We start from the raw sequence: 18,596 nt of genomic DNA on the forward strand, positions 1-18,596 counted from the left end.
TTTGCTGATAACTAACATTGGAGGGAAAAGCAGGATCTAGCTGATATAATTAGTCAAACATTAAGCTAGTGGGGTTTTTTTTAAAGACGTGGGATCTCTGCTGTTAACGTCTATTCACAGAGTACTGTATTATTAGTCTGAGCCACCAGAGGGTGCTGTGACCATCCACCCCAACATCCACCTTCACTGCTGAGGTTTTGCTGGATGTCCTGTCCTTGCAAAAGTCTTTATTTCCAGTGTCTTTATTCAGGCTGTTAATCCTTGCAAAAAGATGTCAGCTAATGGAGTGACTGATAACTGACAGAACATCTCTGTCAATTAAAACAGTTAGAATCTGCTTCAGACCAGCTCAGATTGTTGTTTAAGATTTTGGTGCAAATGTAACAGCAGTGTTTACACTGTAAGTTTGAAAGTCAAATTAACAGTCATGTTTTCATGCTTACTTGCTATTGTCTGGAGCGGAGACGTCTGGAGAGATAACTGACTGAGAGAGCAAAGTCAAACACAAGCTGATAAATGAGTATGAGATGAATAACATTGTACTGCTATCGTTTGTGGCTTATTAAAATAGTCTTTAACCTCTGATGGCATTTTTTGTTTTACCTTAATATAATAATACAAATACAAACCTTTTAAAAGGTGCCAAATTGACTACCAAATTACTCATTATTTTATCTTGTACTCGGTTAGACTAGTTTTTGTCTTCAGATCTACCTTGGCATAAACTGAGCAAGATGTTGGAACTTCTTCTCACAGATTTTAGTCCATATTGACATGATGGCATCATGCCGTTGCCGCATGATGAGAATCTCCTGGTTCTTGTATCAACAGTTCTCCCTGAACCGTTGATAAGGCATCCATGTTATTATGTTCCATCCATCCATTTTCTTCTACTTATCCAGTTGTTTACACCAAATTCTGACCTTCTCATCTGAATGTTGCAGTATTGTCAATCAGACGTTGTCTTGACCACATGTTAAAGTTTAAATCTGTTGAGCTGAACGATTGGTTAATTAGATATTTGCATAAGCAGTTGAACAGGTGGATTTGGCACCAGGTGGCATTCCTGTCACAACTCCAAAGGGTGCCTGCAGCTGGAATTGAACCAGCAACCTTCCACATATCAAGTGAGTGTGTTAACTTCTACAAAATCATAAATTTTAATTATGCGTTTTAATTCATGTGATTAGTGGAGAAGCATAAACAGCATATTGTGACGTATATATATGCATAAAAACAGGGGCTTTATTACATCGCTCTACAGCGTCACCATTGGTTAGAAAGCGAGCTTTAAATACCACTTTATTTGATTATTCTGCTCTGAATTGCTTTTTAGAAACTTTTATTCTTTATTTTCTGTCAGTTTTATTCCTCTTTATTTTGCAACACCCAGAACTTTTTCATGTAAAATCAGTACAAACTAAAATGTGATCAATATGGAATATTGTAATGGATAAATACAGAATTAAATTATAAAAAAAGCACTGAAGCTAAGCCTTGCTGTGGCTCAGTAGAAGAGGAAGGAAGAGGGTCAATCCCACCAGAGCCCTTCTGTGTGGAGTTTTGTTTTTACTTTCGGGGGTTCTGGTGAATTCTGGAAAAGAGACTCTTAATCAGTTTCACTTCCTGGTTTAATATCGTTCAAAAGGACACACCAACCAGAGATTCTCAATGTGTGAAAATCATTATTTCTGTAAAAGGTTGCTGTTGATTTAAAATACTTTGCTTGTACAAACTGTTTTTATAGCTTATTTTGCTATGATCCTGGTTTATACTGCATTGATGTGTCATTAGCCTTTTCGTGTTTGAGCTGCTGAATATAAGATGAGAACAGAAAATATCCCTCTCTAAAAAAAATTATTAGGATAGAATAAAGAGCTTCAGTTTATAGATGAATACATTTTCCACCAATGGTTTCAAATCCGAGCTTTCATTTCTGTTGCACTATTATTTATTCATTCATTTGTTTAAGACACTGAGGAGCTGTTCCCAGCACAATTTGTACCCATTCTGCTTCTACAGCACACGTCTTGCTGATGATAAACAGCCAAGGCCTAATGTGTGTGTTTTCCAGGGGATGTGAATGTGAGCAACTGCTTCCCTACAGGGAGCGTAACATCATTTCAGATTCCTTTTTAGTGATGCAACGAACATTCCCACATGTTGGCGCGAGGGACATTCACAGACCATGTGAGCCAAACAAAACAAAACAAAACAAAACAAAAAACCCTTTTCGTTTATAACAGTGATCAGAGCTGCTGGAAACACAAACAAGACAAAACACGATCTTTAAAACAACTGTTTTTAGTTCACGGGCAGGCATGAATTATGTATTATTGCGCAGTTGTTTTTTTACTTTCTGTCTGTGTGTGTTTTGACTGAGCTGGTTTCCTTTAATTTAACTATTAAAATATCAACTAACAGGGCTGGATTAGTGCTGAACTACACAGAGAGGCCCCAGACAAAAATATTCTCTGTTAATTAATAGGTAATTTGATTAGCTGCATGTCAGTTTAAAGTTCAAAACTCTGATGCTAAATACTATGTACTGTAATGTTTATAGGCCCTTTAAAAAATACAAGTTTAGGGAAAAATTATTACATAAAAAGTCCACATTAATCATAAGATACAACTTTATTAACACTAAATTTAAAAACCACCTTTCCTTAAACATCGGCTACATAATTACCCCTCACTGTCTCGGCCTGTATTTGTACAGCCACCATCCATTCCAACCACCTCCCTGATTAGCCCATAACATTTTCTCACAACAGGAAAACACTGCAAAATAGCAACGCAAATGGTAAGAGGTCGTCTTTAAATTTACCTGATAAATTCATAGTACACATTGCACATTAAATTCGTGTTTATTTAACAGTTAGTTACTACATGAAGCACAGTAAACTCTGAAGAAAGTGCTAATATTTTTTCAGAGAAGGAAAAGACACTTGTACCTAGTGGAGGCCGGGGTTGGTGAAAGGGATTTGGTAAAAAATGCAACTCACTCCGACCTTAATCAAGATTTTGAACTTTTTGTTTATACCCTAAACGTAGAATCATTAGTATCAACCTTTACTCCACTTTTATTACCTGTGCAATCGACTACATGTTGCATTCAGTTACTGTGTGCAAGTTACATGTGCTGTAATTATGTTTAACTTCTGCCCAGTGAGGCTACCAATATGTATCACCGGGGCATCACTGTTTACAGTCTAGCAAAAATAGAAATACAGAGATGTAAACTGAACATAAGAGCAATTTGATTTAATAAACTTCTTCATGTTAACAAGTATTTAATAAAACATCTTTTATAAAGTAATACGGGTTCAGTCTCGTTCACAGTACAAAAAATCTATATAAACAAATAAATGTATTTTAATGAAGCAAACAGTCATTGATATGATGTAGTAATTAGATGTCAATTAATATTTAAAAAATTGGCAAATTAAATAAGATTAGCACCAATAACCCCCTGGCTGTCAACATGTGTGAGACTGCAGGCAAAAATAAAAATGCAATTAATGTGCAGTACACTGTTAATAAACTAGAAGAAGGCACATCTATAGATATGTTACTTACACACTGAACTACTGTAATTAATTATTATCAAGCTTCTCTATAAGCTCTCTGAAAATCCTTCAAGTGAGAGAAATGCTTCTAATGTTATAGAGTAGGGTTTCTGGAGGACTGGGGTTTTTTATTCATGTGGTTCCGTAGTGGAGTGGTGTACATGTTTGACAAACAAGTGTAAGATACCTGGTTTGATTCCATGAGGAAATGCAAGGTGAACTGAACCAGGAGTCCTGACAAGACCCCCCTTTGGTGTTCTGGGTATTTGGTAGCCACCATGGCCCAATCAATCATGCAGTGCAATTGGCCATGGTGACCACTTTTGAATATGGTGCAGCTGAAAGTAGCTTTTTTTGTCACTTATGATCTCTCCATGCTCCTCTTTTCTGGATTTCCTTTCCATCAGTCCCCCTACTTGATCACCACAGATAGCTGCCCTTCCCCAAGCCTGGCTTGAAGTCTCTTTTTTGTTAAACAAGAGTTCTTCCTTCATTTGGTTGCCAAAAGCTGCTTGTATGCTTGTTTATATTATTAAAACCGAAATAAGTGATGCCTTCAAAGGGTGGTTAGCACCTGCACCTTGTGTTCAAATCCAGCCTTTCCTGCCTCTCCTGTATGTTCTATGTATGTTCTCCTGCATGTTCTCCCTGTGTCTTTGTGGGTTCTCTCTGGGTATTCTGGCTTATACCCAAAGTAGTGGATATGGTTAAGTTAGTAAGTGGTAGATAAAAGAAAAAAAAAAACTTCCACAAATAAGACCATATAGATTTTTCACCTTACACTGTTATAGGATATTAAAAAGAAAGACATATAATTAAGTGTAAATCTAGTTTATAAACATCAATAATTAAAATGTAATAATAATGATAGAGCTTAAAAACTGAAAACAATGATGATGACAATAATCATGAAGACTTGCTGACAGTGTTAACCTTGTAATCTACTGATAAGATAGTTTTTAGCTCATTCTGTGTATTTTCTTCACATTCCCATAGGAAGTGAGTGGAGCTGTTTTCAGCCAATCAGATCAGCGGATAATGCTCCGACAACAAACAAAAGATCGAGGCTAGCCGAGCTCATCATACTTTGTCGATCCGTCTAGGCTAACGTTAGTAGTTACTTTGCCCCCAGCACCGACTAGCTCCCTGTTTTTTTTTTTTTTTTACTTCTTTGCTCAGATCCCGTGGGGCAGTCTCATCCTCTTGTTTCTATTTGTGTTTTAGTCAGACCTAATGTCAACCTGAGTCATTTTCAGCGATCGCTTCGCCTTTGCTGGCCAAGCTAAACGCGTTAGCCAGGTTAGCTGCTCGGCTAACCAGCTCTGGCTGCCTCTGCAACAACCAGCGAAGCCAATTAGCTTAGCCTCCTAGCTTGCTAGCTTTGCTAACTCCCCTTTAAAACTTGACACTGACGGACACAAGTGGCTCTGGCTTGTTGCTGACAAGCCAGTTTACTAAAACTCGTGTCGTAGCCATGTCTGGACAGTCATCCGGCGGTGGGTTTCTGATGTCGGTAGTTGTCCACGGAGACTCGGCTCTGAACGAGCAGGAAAAGGAGCTCAATCAACGGCTCCGACGGCTCTATCCGGCCGTTAACGAAAACGAGACTCCACTTCCCCGATCCTGGAGCCCGAAGGACAAGTTCAGCTACATCGGACTGTCTCAGAACAACCTCCGTGTACACTATAAAGGTATGACAGAAACCCTTAATCGGGAATTTTTGTACTTGTGTTACCAAATGCTAACGACATGTTAGCTTAGCTTGACGGTTAGCGGATCAAAGCCAACTGCCGTTGAGGCTAAAAACAAAGTCTGCTAAGCTAGCAGCTTCACCAACAACAAGACAGAGGACATCTTGCAACCCGACCAGCTGGCGAGGTGTAGCCACAGCCAAAATTGACCTACTAGCTTGTTAGCTTTCCTGCTACCTTGTGAGACAGCTCGTCAGCTCCATTTATAGTCACCGGGAAGCTTTCACGACAGACAACCTGGCCAACTCTCTTGTGAAATATATATTTTTAAAAAACATCCTTAGCCAAATTACATCTGATGGTTTGGGTGCCAAAATTACAACGTTCAGTGTTATCCAAAATGAACCAGAGCTTGACAACCCTCTGTTAGGCTAATGTAACATTATTTTATTTATTATTAATTGTCAGGAAATGCTGTGTCAAATATCGTGATTATCCCGGTCAGAGGCTCTGCTAGGCTTCCAGTGAAGTGGCTAGTGTTGATACGATATGCAGAGATAGTTGGACTAGTTTCTATCTAGAGGGCTTTTTCTCTTTCTTTTCTTTTTTTATTTTCTGGTGCAGGCCTACAAGAAAAGGCTAGTGTGTTGTTGTTGTTTTGTTTTTTTTTTAAAAAAGGTGCAACTGCTTCCTGGGTGTGTACTGCTATTCTGTGTCTGTCTGGCCCTCTGCACACACGCTTCCTTGTTGCAACTAGAATGTTCTGCCTTTGTGCAACAAATCCACCTGAATTTCTTACAGCAGCTGCAACTTTAACATTCAAACACTGTAAAACTTTTACATGTACTGACCTCCAGGGAGCAATTCTCCACTTACTGAACAGTTTATTCTAACAGCAGTGTTAAGCTCTAAAATTCAGGCCTTCTGTGATTAACCATGTTTTAACAGAATGCCATAGTTGTAAATGGAAACCCTTTGAGTTTAGTTAGATGGGTTTTGGTTCCAATTCCAAATATAAATTCTCATATAAAACCCTCTGAAAAGATTGTTCTGTGAGTTCTACTGAAACTAAATGTCAGCTGTGTCCCAAGGCCTACCAGAAATGTAAAATACATTGTAATGTAAAATAGCAAATACTTTACAAACTGACATGTCAGTTATGTAAAAAATTTTTTTTAATTAAACATATTCACATTTCACATGGTTAAATGCTAATATTTAGTGGTATAGTTGGCTAGAAAATGAATAATTCTTTGGTGGGTTAAGATTTCGTTTTGGAAGATTACATTTATCTGACATTTTATGGACAAAAGCATTAATTCTATATTTGAGAAAATAATGTTTCATATGTTAATACAGTAATAACAGAAAAATGTCATCAGAGCAAGAGAGAATAGCATTGGTGTTACTCAGTGATATAATTCACATTTGTACACCTCACACCCAAAGACTGTTTTAAACAGCTTTACTGTGCAGAAGTTTGTATAACAGACAATACTTAAAAGAACAGTAGAAAATCTACACAAGAAAAGTTATTATTCTGTAGACACTGTGTTACCAATTAACCGCTCTGTAATAATGTCTGTAATTAATGATAATGATAATATTAATACAGGTTATTTGTAATCTCACTTAATAATTAACATGGTCTTTGTTTTTAGTCAGTACTGATTAATTTATTGATCGGTTCATTTACCCGACTCTAATCGTTTAGCTATTTTGGTTACAGATGAATACGTTCAAGACTTGTGTTTGCCAAAAATGGAAACCACTGTTAATTCTGGGTTCAGAAGTGTTCTTGTAAGCTGATCATCTTTAAACTTTATATAATTATAAAGATTAAATGATTGAGTTGACTAATAAATTAATGTTTCATGTAAAATTTTAATGATCGTGTTTTCCTGTTGCTCTTTCAATCTGGGAGCCATATTGCCAGTAGAAAATTTGTAAAATGGAGGTGAGGTGTTTACTTCACTTGATCTACATCTAGTATATATTTCCTTATATTTGAATGTGGTTCTGGGGTATTTGAAAGAAAATAATTAACTGTGATAAGTAACCAAGTGTCTTTATTAAGACATACAAAAGCATTTAAAGAAATCTTTAAATTATGACAAATTGTACTGTAAACTCAGGGCCTGTATTATGGTCTAGACATACATTTACAAATGTATGTTGTTTTTACATGAAGGCAGTCAGGTCAAATGATGCTGCTGTTTATTGTTTATATCCTACATATAAAGAACCAGCCATTAAGTAAATGTATTGGATATTGTCAGATATTCTGTTGGCAGCATACTGAGAATTTCCCTCTCTAATGATATTTAGAACCTTATTAATAAAACCAGTTTATTTGACTATCTATTGTAATAACTAAACAGTTACTGAGTAACATACAGCAGTGTAAACATGTGATTTATAACCGTCATGGTGCTGTTAATAGCTCTACACTGTGGCTTCATGTTAACCTTAAAGACTGAGATTATGAGCCGCTCAGATTTAAGACGTTTGGAGTGACAATCTTCTCACCAACGACACATCTTTTGCTCAGGTGTGTTTATAAAAATGTCACCTGGTATATCAGCATAATATTTCTGTATTGTTCAGCCATAGTGATACAAACCTATATATGTTTTATAGTATGTTCATCCACATATTCGTAATGGCAGACCATTGAATGTGGAAAGTATGTAACCATGGAAAGTAAATTATGCAGTACTTACAAGTAAAATATGCACCTCGACAAATAGTGGGACATCCAGTATTTTCCTTGAGGCTGGTTTTATTTATAGATCCAAACTTGGGTTGTAAAATTTTTATAGTGTAGTGTCTCTGCAGAGTCCTTAGCTCTCTTCTGGTCCAATCTCAAAGTAACTCTGACATTATTTTCTCAGTGTGTGTGTGTGTGTGTGTGTGTGTGTGTGTGTGTGTGTGTATATATATATATATATATATATATATATATATATATATATATATATATATATATATATATATATATATATATATATATAAAAATTGTTGTTTTTTTTTGTTTTTTTTCATTGGTGGGTAAATCTGCTAGTGAGGTGAGTTTTGTGCTTCTCAAACGTTTTGATCCGACTTAATGATTGCTAGCCTTTGCGATTTAATCCCTTACACAGCTTCTCATGGCAAAAAACCCTACATACATCGTAAACTGGGCTTTAAATTAAAGTGGTATTTGGTCCTTAGCCAGAGTAACTGCAGAGAAGCCTCTGCGTCTTGGCACTCAGCACATGTATCTCATGAACTATAGTCATTTGTACTAACTGCGCACTTCTGTGTTTTACCGCAACCTAAAGGTCATGGAAAAACACCCAAAGATGCTGCATCAGTGCGGGCCACCCACCCTATCCCAGCTGCCTGCGGGGTCTACTACTTTGAGGTGAAGATCATCAGTAAAGGCAGAGATGGGTAAGAGCAGCCCTAAACATTCCAGACATACACATTACTTTCAGCAGTGTTAATAGTTTGGGCTCATAGATGACAGTGAGTGGTTCATAAGCTGGTTAGGTAAACTGTCGAAAAAAATTTGAAACTAGCAACCTGCAACACTGCAAAAAAAAGAATGCAAAAAAATATTTGTGGTTATTTTTGTTTGAAACTAGACAAAAGCAATAAGCAGAGGGACCATGAAGAGACAAACTTGTTCTTAGGTGTGCTGGCCCACTCAGTGTATCAAATAATAACCAATAAAATTACCTCCAATTTGATCAAACTTCTTTTAGAGTAAAACATTTAATAGCAAGCCTGAATATAAAACTGATTAAGAGCCTGCAATGTCTTCCAAAAAATAAGTGCAATTTTGCCCCATTCAGCAAAGCTACTCTCATTACAGCAATGCACAAGCAGCTCATTGTCAGATGCTGCTCCTCACTCTTCTCTGAACAGAGCAAACGAAGAGAGAGTCATGTCTGCAGCAGGAGAGAAAGATGCTGTGTTCACGAGGAAGTAGTGGCAACTGTTCATCTAAAAGTAGGATGCAGTCCATGGTGACAAATATTGTTGTCATATAGACTGTATAAAAGATGGGCACAGCGCTGCGGTCCTAGAAAATGAAACCAGTCAAAGTGCCTTAAAGCTGCTTTCTTTTTAATGGCCACCAGGGGGCAACCCTTGTGGTCACAAAGGGACATTTTCTAAGTTGGTGTCGGCAAAAATGTGAAAACAAAGTATTCATACCAGGCGTTCACAAACCAGTGTGGGACCCACAGTTGGTACATCCAACCTTTATTCCGTTTGCCTGGTGTTGGATGGTTAAAGTTGCAGAACAGCTCAAAGGAATCGGTAAATGTAGCAATAAGTTCGAGACTAGGTGACCAAGGTGAGAGGGTAAATAGTTGAACACTGGGGGGAAAAAAACCCCCAAACAGTCATAGGAATGAAATTGGCTCTACCAGCTGTGCATGCTGGTGTGTTCATGTATCAGTATGTAAATGGCAAACTGCACGTTTGAGTAATAATCCAGGACTGCTCAATGTCACCACCTTGACGTGCTTATTTAAGGATGTTGGCATTAAACTTGTAGTGCCCTTGTGCTGTGCACTAATGCTCATGCAGCAATGCTAAGGCATGTGAGGTTGAGAAAATGAAAGAACAGCTTTTTCTGTTTTGTGGTTGTTTTTTGGTTTTCCCTCAGTCATGCCTGTGACACTCATTTATCATGACTGATGAACTTCTCATTGGGAATGATAAACCTTTTGTTGTTGTTTTTTTACAAAGTGAATAGTTGCTGAAAGCATAAAGTCCAAATAAGTGACAAGTCTAATCTGGGTTTACATGAGCCATAATCCTGCAGCGTTTTGCCTTGTGGAGTGTAATTGTTGTTTGGTCCTATGAGAGTGGGAGGTTGAGATAAAGCAGTTCAGTTTCTCTTCTCTAGAAAGTCCTGATTTTTTTTTTTCCTCTTACATTGTTTTGTGTTCAATCAGAAATGATTTAAATTATGTCCTCCAGTTAAATTCATTTTTATTCTCCTTTTATTCTCCTTTGGGTCATGCCTAAAATTCTTAAAGGGTCTAAATGGCCATGTTTGGGAGCGTCTTTGTAAAACTTCCTAAATAATTTCATAAAAAATATTTAGGAAATTATTTTCTAACTGTTCAAGACTCCAGCCTGTAAACTGTAATGAATTCTTTGGATATCCATTATCTTAAAAGTCACACATCATCATGTTTAGGTACCACATGTCCTTTACATCAAAAAGGATTTTAGAAATTCGTACGAGAAGACCGCAAAATAATGAACATGATTAAAATCTTCAAAGTGCCTCAGGTTCATTCGTAAGACATCAGGCATTCCCTGGTTGTTTGTAACCAGTTGGTCATGCTTGACCCCAGATAAGTAAAAAAGTGTTCACATTTAACTGAATTTCTATAATGGTGTTTGGAACACACAAGGATAAATATGTGTTTCAGAAGTTCAAATGTTTAAAACATTTTCAGAAGTGGTTTTTAGAACATAGTTGGACTAGCAGCTTTGCTTTACATCTCAATTACTCTGTCACTCCAGCACTACAATCAGAGAGAAATGCATGCATCTCTACTAACTTGTGATTATTCTGCTGTTTTCATTATTTCAAGTAATAATTTTTGAATTCAAATATAAGAAATAGGATTTGGTAAATGATTGCTTTAAATGTGCCAGAAAAATACATCTAAATCTGTTTTCTTGGCTCAGAATGAGCCGGGGGAGGGGGGGGGGGTGTTCATACCACAAAGGTAGATCTTTTTGGGGGAAACAAAATTATAATATGTTCAATTAAGTTAACAAAATGTGTATATTAAAAAAAACAACTTCATTACATTGTGTGTGTTGAATATTCCTTTGTTTATAGCCTTTTTTGAGGATGCCAAATTTGTAGGGGTTTGCAATTTTTGCATAGATCAGCCATGCAATGAAAAAACTTGATATATAAATCAGTGGCAGCTTCATTCTCTTCATTACTAAATGAAATGTTCTATGTTTTTTTTTTCTTTCTTTTTTTTTTTTTTTTTTTTTTTTAACTTCAGATCTGGTGACTACATTTACAATCCCATGACATTGAATTGTAATAATTTCTGTTACTCATCAATAACCACATTAATGTTAGCTTTTGCCCTCATTGAACAATGTTATGGTAGCCCTTGTCATGAACTTAAATTATTAAAAAATAAATGACATTAACCTAATTAGACAGACACCATTTTGAAGAGATTACGTATGTGAGAAATTGGTGTTTACCGTGTTGAATGTAGCTTGACATGAGCCATGTCTGTCTGTGGTATGATTGACTTCAGCTTACATGTGTAAAATGGCTTCTTCAGTCTCTTTCTGCATAAACGCACAGCTTAACTCTCGCCTGTCTGTCCTACAGGTACATGGGTATCGGCCTCTCAGCTCAGGGTGTAAACATGAACAGACTCCCTGGTAAGTTGACATATTTTGTGCATTTGTTGCTGCTGTCTTTTGGTGTCTTTATCTGTTATATTCTACACTAGATATGTCTGGGATTTCTGTGGGTGTCATCTTGTCTGAACATAACTACTAGAGATTAGATTTGGATAAACTGGTTGGAGCCGTGACTGAGTCTGTTCATTGTGGTTGTTAGTTTGAGAAAAAAAAGAAAAAAGAAAAACAAGTAATATAAAAAACACAATTCAGATCCTTACGTAGGCTTACTGGGAAATCTTCTATAAGGTCAACAAGGCTTTAACGTTTTAGTCAACCTGTTTTAGGATTATGTTGCTATACAAAGGCTTATAGAAAAATGAAATAAAATTGAAATTGGTTGCAACCAGCATGGAAAAATTGAAGCTAAGTTCATATGTTGAGAATTGATACCTGTCAGGACAAGCCAAAGGGTTTATATCCAGAGATCTCAGTAATGTGTTGTGTAGCTCTTGAGTGAGGAGCAAGGATGAATACTCTACTGAGCTTTTATGTATAGTTCAGGCCAAGGTGTTGTGTCGGCATATCGAAAGTGGCTAAATGAAGATTTCTCGTTAGTTTGCTCATAGTGGCCTAAAGCATCTTAACTTTGATGAAACTGCCAAAAAGGATGTCATAAGAAATAAGTCTGTTAACTAATTATTTAAAAGCTCATAAATTATACAAAAGCAGATATTACCAACATAAACACCAGCCTATGAATAAACACGATCAGTAGCTGAAATTTTTATTTTATATTTGTAATTATTTATTCATATAAATATATTTTTCCTGTGAGGCTGTGGAGGACATGTTGCCCCCCCCCCCTCGCTAACCTCACAGTTTTCTGCGAAGCACAGGCCTCTGGTGGGTGGAAAGTTTAAGATTATCACTGTGTAATCAGTATATCCTAAGGTGATGTTTGACCTTTGTCATGCTCCCTTCCAGTATTTTTTTTTTTTCGTTGTCTGTTGATTACACAAGTGTTGTGCTTAAAAGCATTCTCAGTGTATGCACTCAATCATTAACTCGTATCCATGATTGTTGGAACAAGAACTTTTTTTTAAACACTTGTGCAATTAGGTGTAATAAAGTTGTTGTTTTGGATTTTTTTGAGCTGCTTCAATGTTTTAGTGAAGTCAGAAACCAACACATGAGGTAGTGAATGTTGATGGTACAATAAAATGTCATGAATATCATCATTAATTGGACGCTGCAGACGTCAACCCTACGCTCCCCTGAGGTTATCAGGCCAAACAGGACCCCAGATACCCCACCACCAGTTTGAAAGCTGGACCCACCCAGGAGCTCCAGTCTCTTCACACAAAGATAACAGCAGGCCTAGTGCCAACCGCACAGTCTCAGCTGATGGATAGATGCTAATGAAAACTCAGTAATAGCTAGGTTTCATTTGACGTAGACGTGACGTCGACGTAAAGCGCGAAATTTGACTGGCGGTCGGAAGTGAAAAAGATAAGCGCAAAATCGCAGACAGACAGTACGCAAAATGCCTATGTCCTGTTGTGTTTACGGATGCTCCAGTAGGTCGACCAGAGAAACTGATAAACGGTATTTTAGGGTACCAAAAATAGCCCAACGAAGAGGAGAAAAATGGAAAATTCTAACCGAAAAACGTAGGAAAAAATGGATTTTAAATTTACGTTTACAGTCGGGAGGAGCAGAGTCTGCCAATGCCCGTGTCTGCAGCGACCACTTCGTCAGAGGTAATGTTATGTTTGCAAACGAACTTATTAGCATTAGGTTGTCGTTAAATTCTCGTTTACTTAGTGCTTTTAAGTTAGTAGTCTAATATTGACTTGATTGGGACTATAGGCTGCCCAAGTGCTTTGGATGACGAAGAGTCGGAGGACTGGGCTCCGACGGTCAATCTCGGCTACGAACGAAAACCCAGATCGGAATCAGTTCTCAAACGAGAGAAAAGAATGAAGCTTAAGGCAGAACAGCATCGATGTGCAGAGGCGATTTTGGATATGCAACAGACGGCTGAGAGCCCGGATTTGAGCCTACTTAATTAGGCTACTAACCCTGCCATACAATTGCAATGAGCTGCAATCACTTCTCCATCCTCCTTTGCAATTACCCAAGTCTTCAGAGGTGTCTCGTTAGACCGCTGAGAATGGTTTACCTTGAAACAAACAACTGTCACTCTAACGAAGTCCTAAGGATGTGGCATGTTTGTTGACGTTAAAGCCGCTACCGCTAACTGTTAGCGTGTTTAAGATAAAGCAATATAAGAACAAACACTCACCCTTGCAAACACCAAACTGTATCCATCACGGAGACGTTTTGTTCCAAGGTTGTGGACCCACCCGCTGACAAAAAAATTGTACGCCTCCAGACTCTTGAAAGCTTTCATTTGCTGCCTAGTGTAGTAAGAAGTCTGGAGGACCAAGTAGTTGGTGATATCCACAGCCTCGATAGTAGGCAAATCCTTTACTTCTGTGGTGTATTCGGACATTTTCAAAGAATACGGATCACGTCCGATATATTTTTTAACTATCTGTTTATATCTCTCCCGAGAAACGGGGTCTAAAGTTGCACAATAGCTGCTCTCCTGACTCTCCACAGTGTCCTCCATGTTTACTTCCGCCCTCCACTCAAAAATCGCGCTGCCTCCGCACGTCATCAGAACCACGTGACCGCAACCCAACTATTGTGAAGAACTGATGCCAGAGTGCTGCTGAGTTGAGTACTGTCCTGCAGTGATGACTGTGGAAACGGCAGGATTAATCCTGCTGCTCGACAGTAACTCACTGGATCCTGCCACATGGTTTCTAATGTTAAAACAGCCCCAAAGTCCTGTGTGCTGCAGCAAAGGCTGCATCCCCTTAAGTCTCCCTGAGAAACAAGTACTGTGCAAACACAGAGTACTCCAGGTTTTAATACACACAGGTATTCTGTTCACATTAAACCATCAGTAATTTTCTTTCTTCCATTTTATGCTCAATACAAAAAAATATTTATTTTCAGTGAAATAAGGGGCATCACATCAAAAATGGCCTGCAGTCTGCAGAAGGTTAAACAAAACAAAGAATTGAAGGTTAAAAATGCCACACAAAAATCTCCCAATTCTGGGAGTACATCCAGTTTTCTGGAAGAAACTGAATGAGCTATGTCTTTCTGCAGTCAGCATGAAAGCAACAGCAAGCTGTTCCACTGATTGAGAATACCGATTCCCCAGGTTCAGTTCTCATAGTGTCCTTGAGCAAGGCATTGAATCTTGCAGGTTTGTGCTTGCTGGCTCACGGTACAGGGCTGTGGGTGAAGGTGTGGACACATACATCTGCCTTTTTTCTGTTTTAAGTGAGGATATTTCAGCTCTACTGCTCTCAGCACTGTGTGATTCTTGATCCAGGTCATGATATTACACCAGCGTTTACTGAAGCGTTGGAATTATGACGTCACATGTCTATTTTTAGACTTAACATGCGAATTTCTGGCCTAATAAAGTTTGGTGATAGGGAAATGTCTGTAAATACTCACAAATGTTAGAGTTGGGTTTAACTTTCAGCAGATACAAAACAGCTTGGTCCAGCTATTTTGTTGTTTGACAGCTTTTATTTCATGTCTTATTTGAGGAAATCTAATAATTAGATTAAAAAAAAAAGAGTCAGCACTCAGAGAATCCCACTTGAAATCTGGGAGAACGCTGCCAAAGCAAAGATGAAAATCCTTTTATGACCATATTTTAGGGCATGTATTTAAATCAGACTTTACTGATGATTCTACACGTGTGACCATTAATATTGAAGTGTAATTTAAATAACACTTCGTAAATATGTTCCCAGAGGGATTTTAAGATTGCTGCTGAGTGGCAAGATTACTTCATAAAGGTTTTGACGCTGCCTCTCCGGTTTAATCACACTGCGTTCGAACCATTTTGGCGGCCTGCTCACAGCACTGTTGTCCTCCTCAGTAGCGTAGCTTTTGGTGTGATTTGTCACAAAACAAATTTTGAAAACATTATGTTGTGTTTTTTGATCTCCCGTGTCATCAGTGCCAGTATGCTTCTAGTTCAGTCATATTTACAATACTTATAGGGGCCACATTGTACTTCTGACCCTAGAGCTGAGTAATTTAAACTGACGTATTGCTTTAGGTTTTCTAAAAACAAATAAATAAGTAAATAAATACTGACATGTAGCACATGTAGGAGGAGCTCACTGTTTGTAACGCTGGCCCTTGGTGACAGGTAAAAGCTACAACATGTGAGGAGGTGTGTGTAAAGTTGTGTATAGGCTTTGCCTATAACTAACCCACAACTGTGTTCAACCATAAGAAGTTTCTCTGTGTGAATAATCAGCTGCAAAGTATATCATTATTTTACAGCACTGTACCTTTTAATGTGGGTTTGTAGGAATATTCATATTGTGAGACTGACCATTATCATTCAGCCCTCCTATGGGCTGTGTGTGTCTGTCCGTGTTTGTCTTTGTGTTTCTGTGTTGAGTCTGAGATTCAAACAATTGCTGCGTTTTAACACTTTTTCACCTCATGTTCTCACACTTTTCATTTGCATCGCTGCAGGTTGGGACAAGCACTCTTATGGTTACCATGGAGATGACGGCCACTCCTTCTGCTCGTCTGGCACCGGGCAACCTTATGGACCCACGTTTACAACAGGCGATGTGATTGGCTGCTGTGTTAACCTCATCAACAACACCTGCTTCTACACAAAGAATGGCCACAGCCTAGGTACAGAAAATAATACCCAATAATGCTGCCATGCAGTGGTCTGTGTATTAAGTTGCAGAAGGACTGCAGTGTTTCCAATATATTTTTTATCAATGTTTAAACAGAGATGGCATTTCTCTCAATAAGAGAGAGATGAGTAACAGTTTTGTTTTTTTAAATAAATAGTTGGCAATCGCGCTTGTCCACTATATTTTTCCCACTGCTTGCCCACTTGTGTTTTGAAAGTTCAAGTGCTGCTAACCAGTTAGCTCCAGCTCTTCCTGTCTTATCTTTCCCCTAATGGCTGGCTCACTGGCCAGGTTTTTGTTGGACTGTAATATTATTCCCCTCCTTCCCCAAAAGGATCTCAGCCTGCAGCACCTTGAACTGCAGCTTTTGAAAGTAGTCTTGCTTCTGTCCTGTCGCGCTACTGTAAGCTGGATGGTTACTCTGACCAGAAGCTGCGGTAGATGGAGGATTGGGTCACTTATGTCCCTTTTATACCCCGCTCACCAAAGCTTTGTAGTTGGAGACTTCCAAAGGAACTTTGATTACATTTGTGTAGTTATTTATTTCTCACAAAGGGATTGGAAAATTTAATATTTTCTGAGGAGAAACTTTGCCATGATGTAAGCTCATTTTACAAACACGGCTGTAATAGTTTCACAGAAGTTGTTACTGAGCCAAACACAAAACAAGAGGCCACTGCAGCAAGTCCAGCTTGTGATATATTGCTTTTTTTTTTTTTTTTAAGTTTTGCATGTTTCTATGAATTGTCTTGTTGTTGTTGTTGTTGTTTTAAATAATCATTCTTTGTTAATTAAATGTCTCTGATGTTTTTTGCTCTTTTTTTGTTTTAAATTATTTTTTCCACTTTACTGCACAGCAAAGAAATGTTACAAAGCTCGATAGTAAAAGCAATGTAAACATATATTTATATGTATGTATGTTCTTCATAATATAAGCATCCAGCAAATCTGTCAAAAAGCTTTTAATGTGAAGGCTTTGCAATACTTTGTATAATTTAAAAATTACATCAAATTTGTATTTTTTAGATAATGCTTTAGTGATAATTTCCTTCATGATTAGAAGACCGGGTTCACAGTTAAATCTGTTGGGGAGACGGTCTTTCTCGCTTATGTGACATTTATGAACTGCAGCAAGATGACCGTAACCAGATTACCTCAGCACATGTAAACACACGAACTGTGGCCTCACGCTGTGTGCAGAAATGGAAAGTACTCTTGTTCTTCATGCTGACTGTTTCTCTCTTCCTCTGCAGGTATTGCCTTCACAGACCTACCAGTAAGTACTGAGATTTTCTTCACTCTTTGTTGTAAAGTAATCTTTTCCATAATTAGCACAGCTGTAGGAGATGATGCTATTTATGGAAATTAAATGTGTCATTTCCTGCAGAATGTCCACTGCAGTCAAAATGTTTAATCATGCAAAATGGATTAGAGGCTGGAAAACTCGGGAGCTCCGAACACACCGTCAGCTTTTCTCAAACACTGTCAAACTGGAAGGCCTTTCTTCTTCTGTCACATCTGTAGTGATTGTGGTGTCTGTGTAACCTTTGGCTAAAGTTTCTTTGGCTTTATCCAACCATAAACAGACACTTGAGTGTTCTCTATTAAGAATTTATTATGTGTTTAAAGCAAATGAAGTGTACTTTCTGTATTTACGTTATGAAGTTCAGAGGTTCACATTTATTAGGAGGCTTTAACTCAAAGTTGTCAGGTGTTTGACACAGTAAACTGCTTTATATAACACTTTTTGTACTATGGTTTCATTTTTTTTTCCACAAATGGATGAACAGAGTTACATTAGTAAAGCATCTAGTGCAGGTTGTAGGCCTTGAAATGTGGGGGAGAAAAGTAGAACGTAGAAAAATTGAAAAACGGCAAAACAAAGCACAGTTTTTAAAAAATTATATAAATTGATATTAGCAGGAATATCTTTACTGTGTATAAAATGCTTCTTATGTGGCACTGATTTCATTATCTAATTATTTTATTGGTTGGACCAATAAAATTAAATGGAAGACTCCTAAATTTAAATCTCAGGGACGTCTCTCAAAGTAGAAAGAAGCTTTTTAAAACAAAGTCAGCAAACTTTATAAGCTGTGTTTTTTGTTTGTTTGTTTTTGTTTTTTTTTCCCTCACAGAGTTCACTCCTGGTGACAGTTAATTTGATAATGCTTCAAAGTAGC

The 18,596-nt window shown here is 37.7% G+C and overlaps 1 protein-coding gene across 1 annotated transcript in view; it reads left to right on the top strand.

The window, feature by feature from the left end:
• Positions 1–4,616: 4,616 nt before the first annotated feature.
• ranbp9 (RAN binding protein 9) overlaps positions 4,617–18,596 on the top strand; it is a 30,275-nt gene continuing 16,295 nt past the window's right edge. Inside the window, exons 1-5 of the mRNA XM_080907631.1 lie at positions 4,617–5,260; positions 8,584–8,695; positions 11,637–11,689; positions 16,238–16,405; positions 17,667–17,689. Of these exons, the coding sequence (XP_080763757.1) occupies positions 5,044–5,260; positions 8,584–8,695; positions 11,637–11,689; positions 16,238–16,405; positions 17,667–17,689 (573 nt within the window). The 5' untranslated portion in view covers positions 4,617–5,043. The remainder of the gene's footprint in view (positions 5,261–8,583; positions 8,696–11,636; positions 11,690–16,237; positions 16,406–17,666; positions 17,690–18,596) is intronic.

The sequence above is a fragment of the Rhamphochromis sp. 'chilingali' genome (assembly GCF_963969265.1).
Source record: "Rhamphochromis sp. 'chilingali' genome assembly, chromosome: 16".
In the NCBI taxonomy this organism is placed as follows: Eukaryota; Metazoa; Chordata; class Actinopteri; order Cichliformes; family Cichlidae; genus Rhamphochromis; species Rhamphochromis sp. 'chilingali'.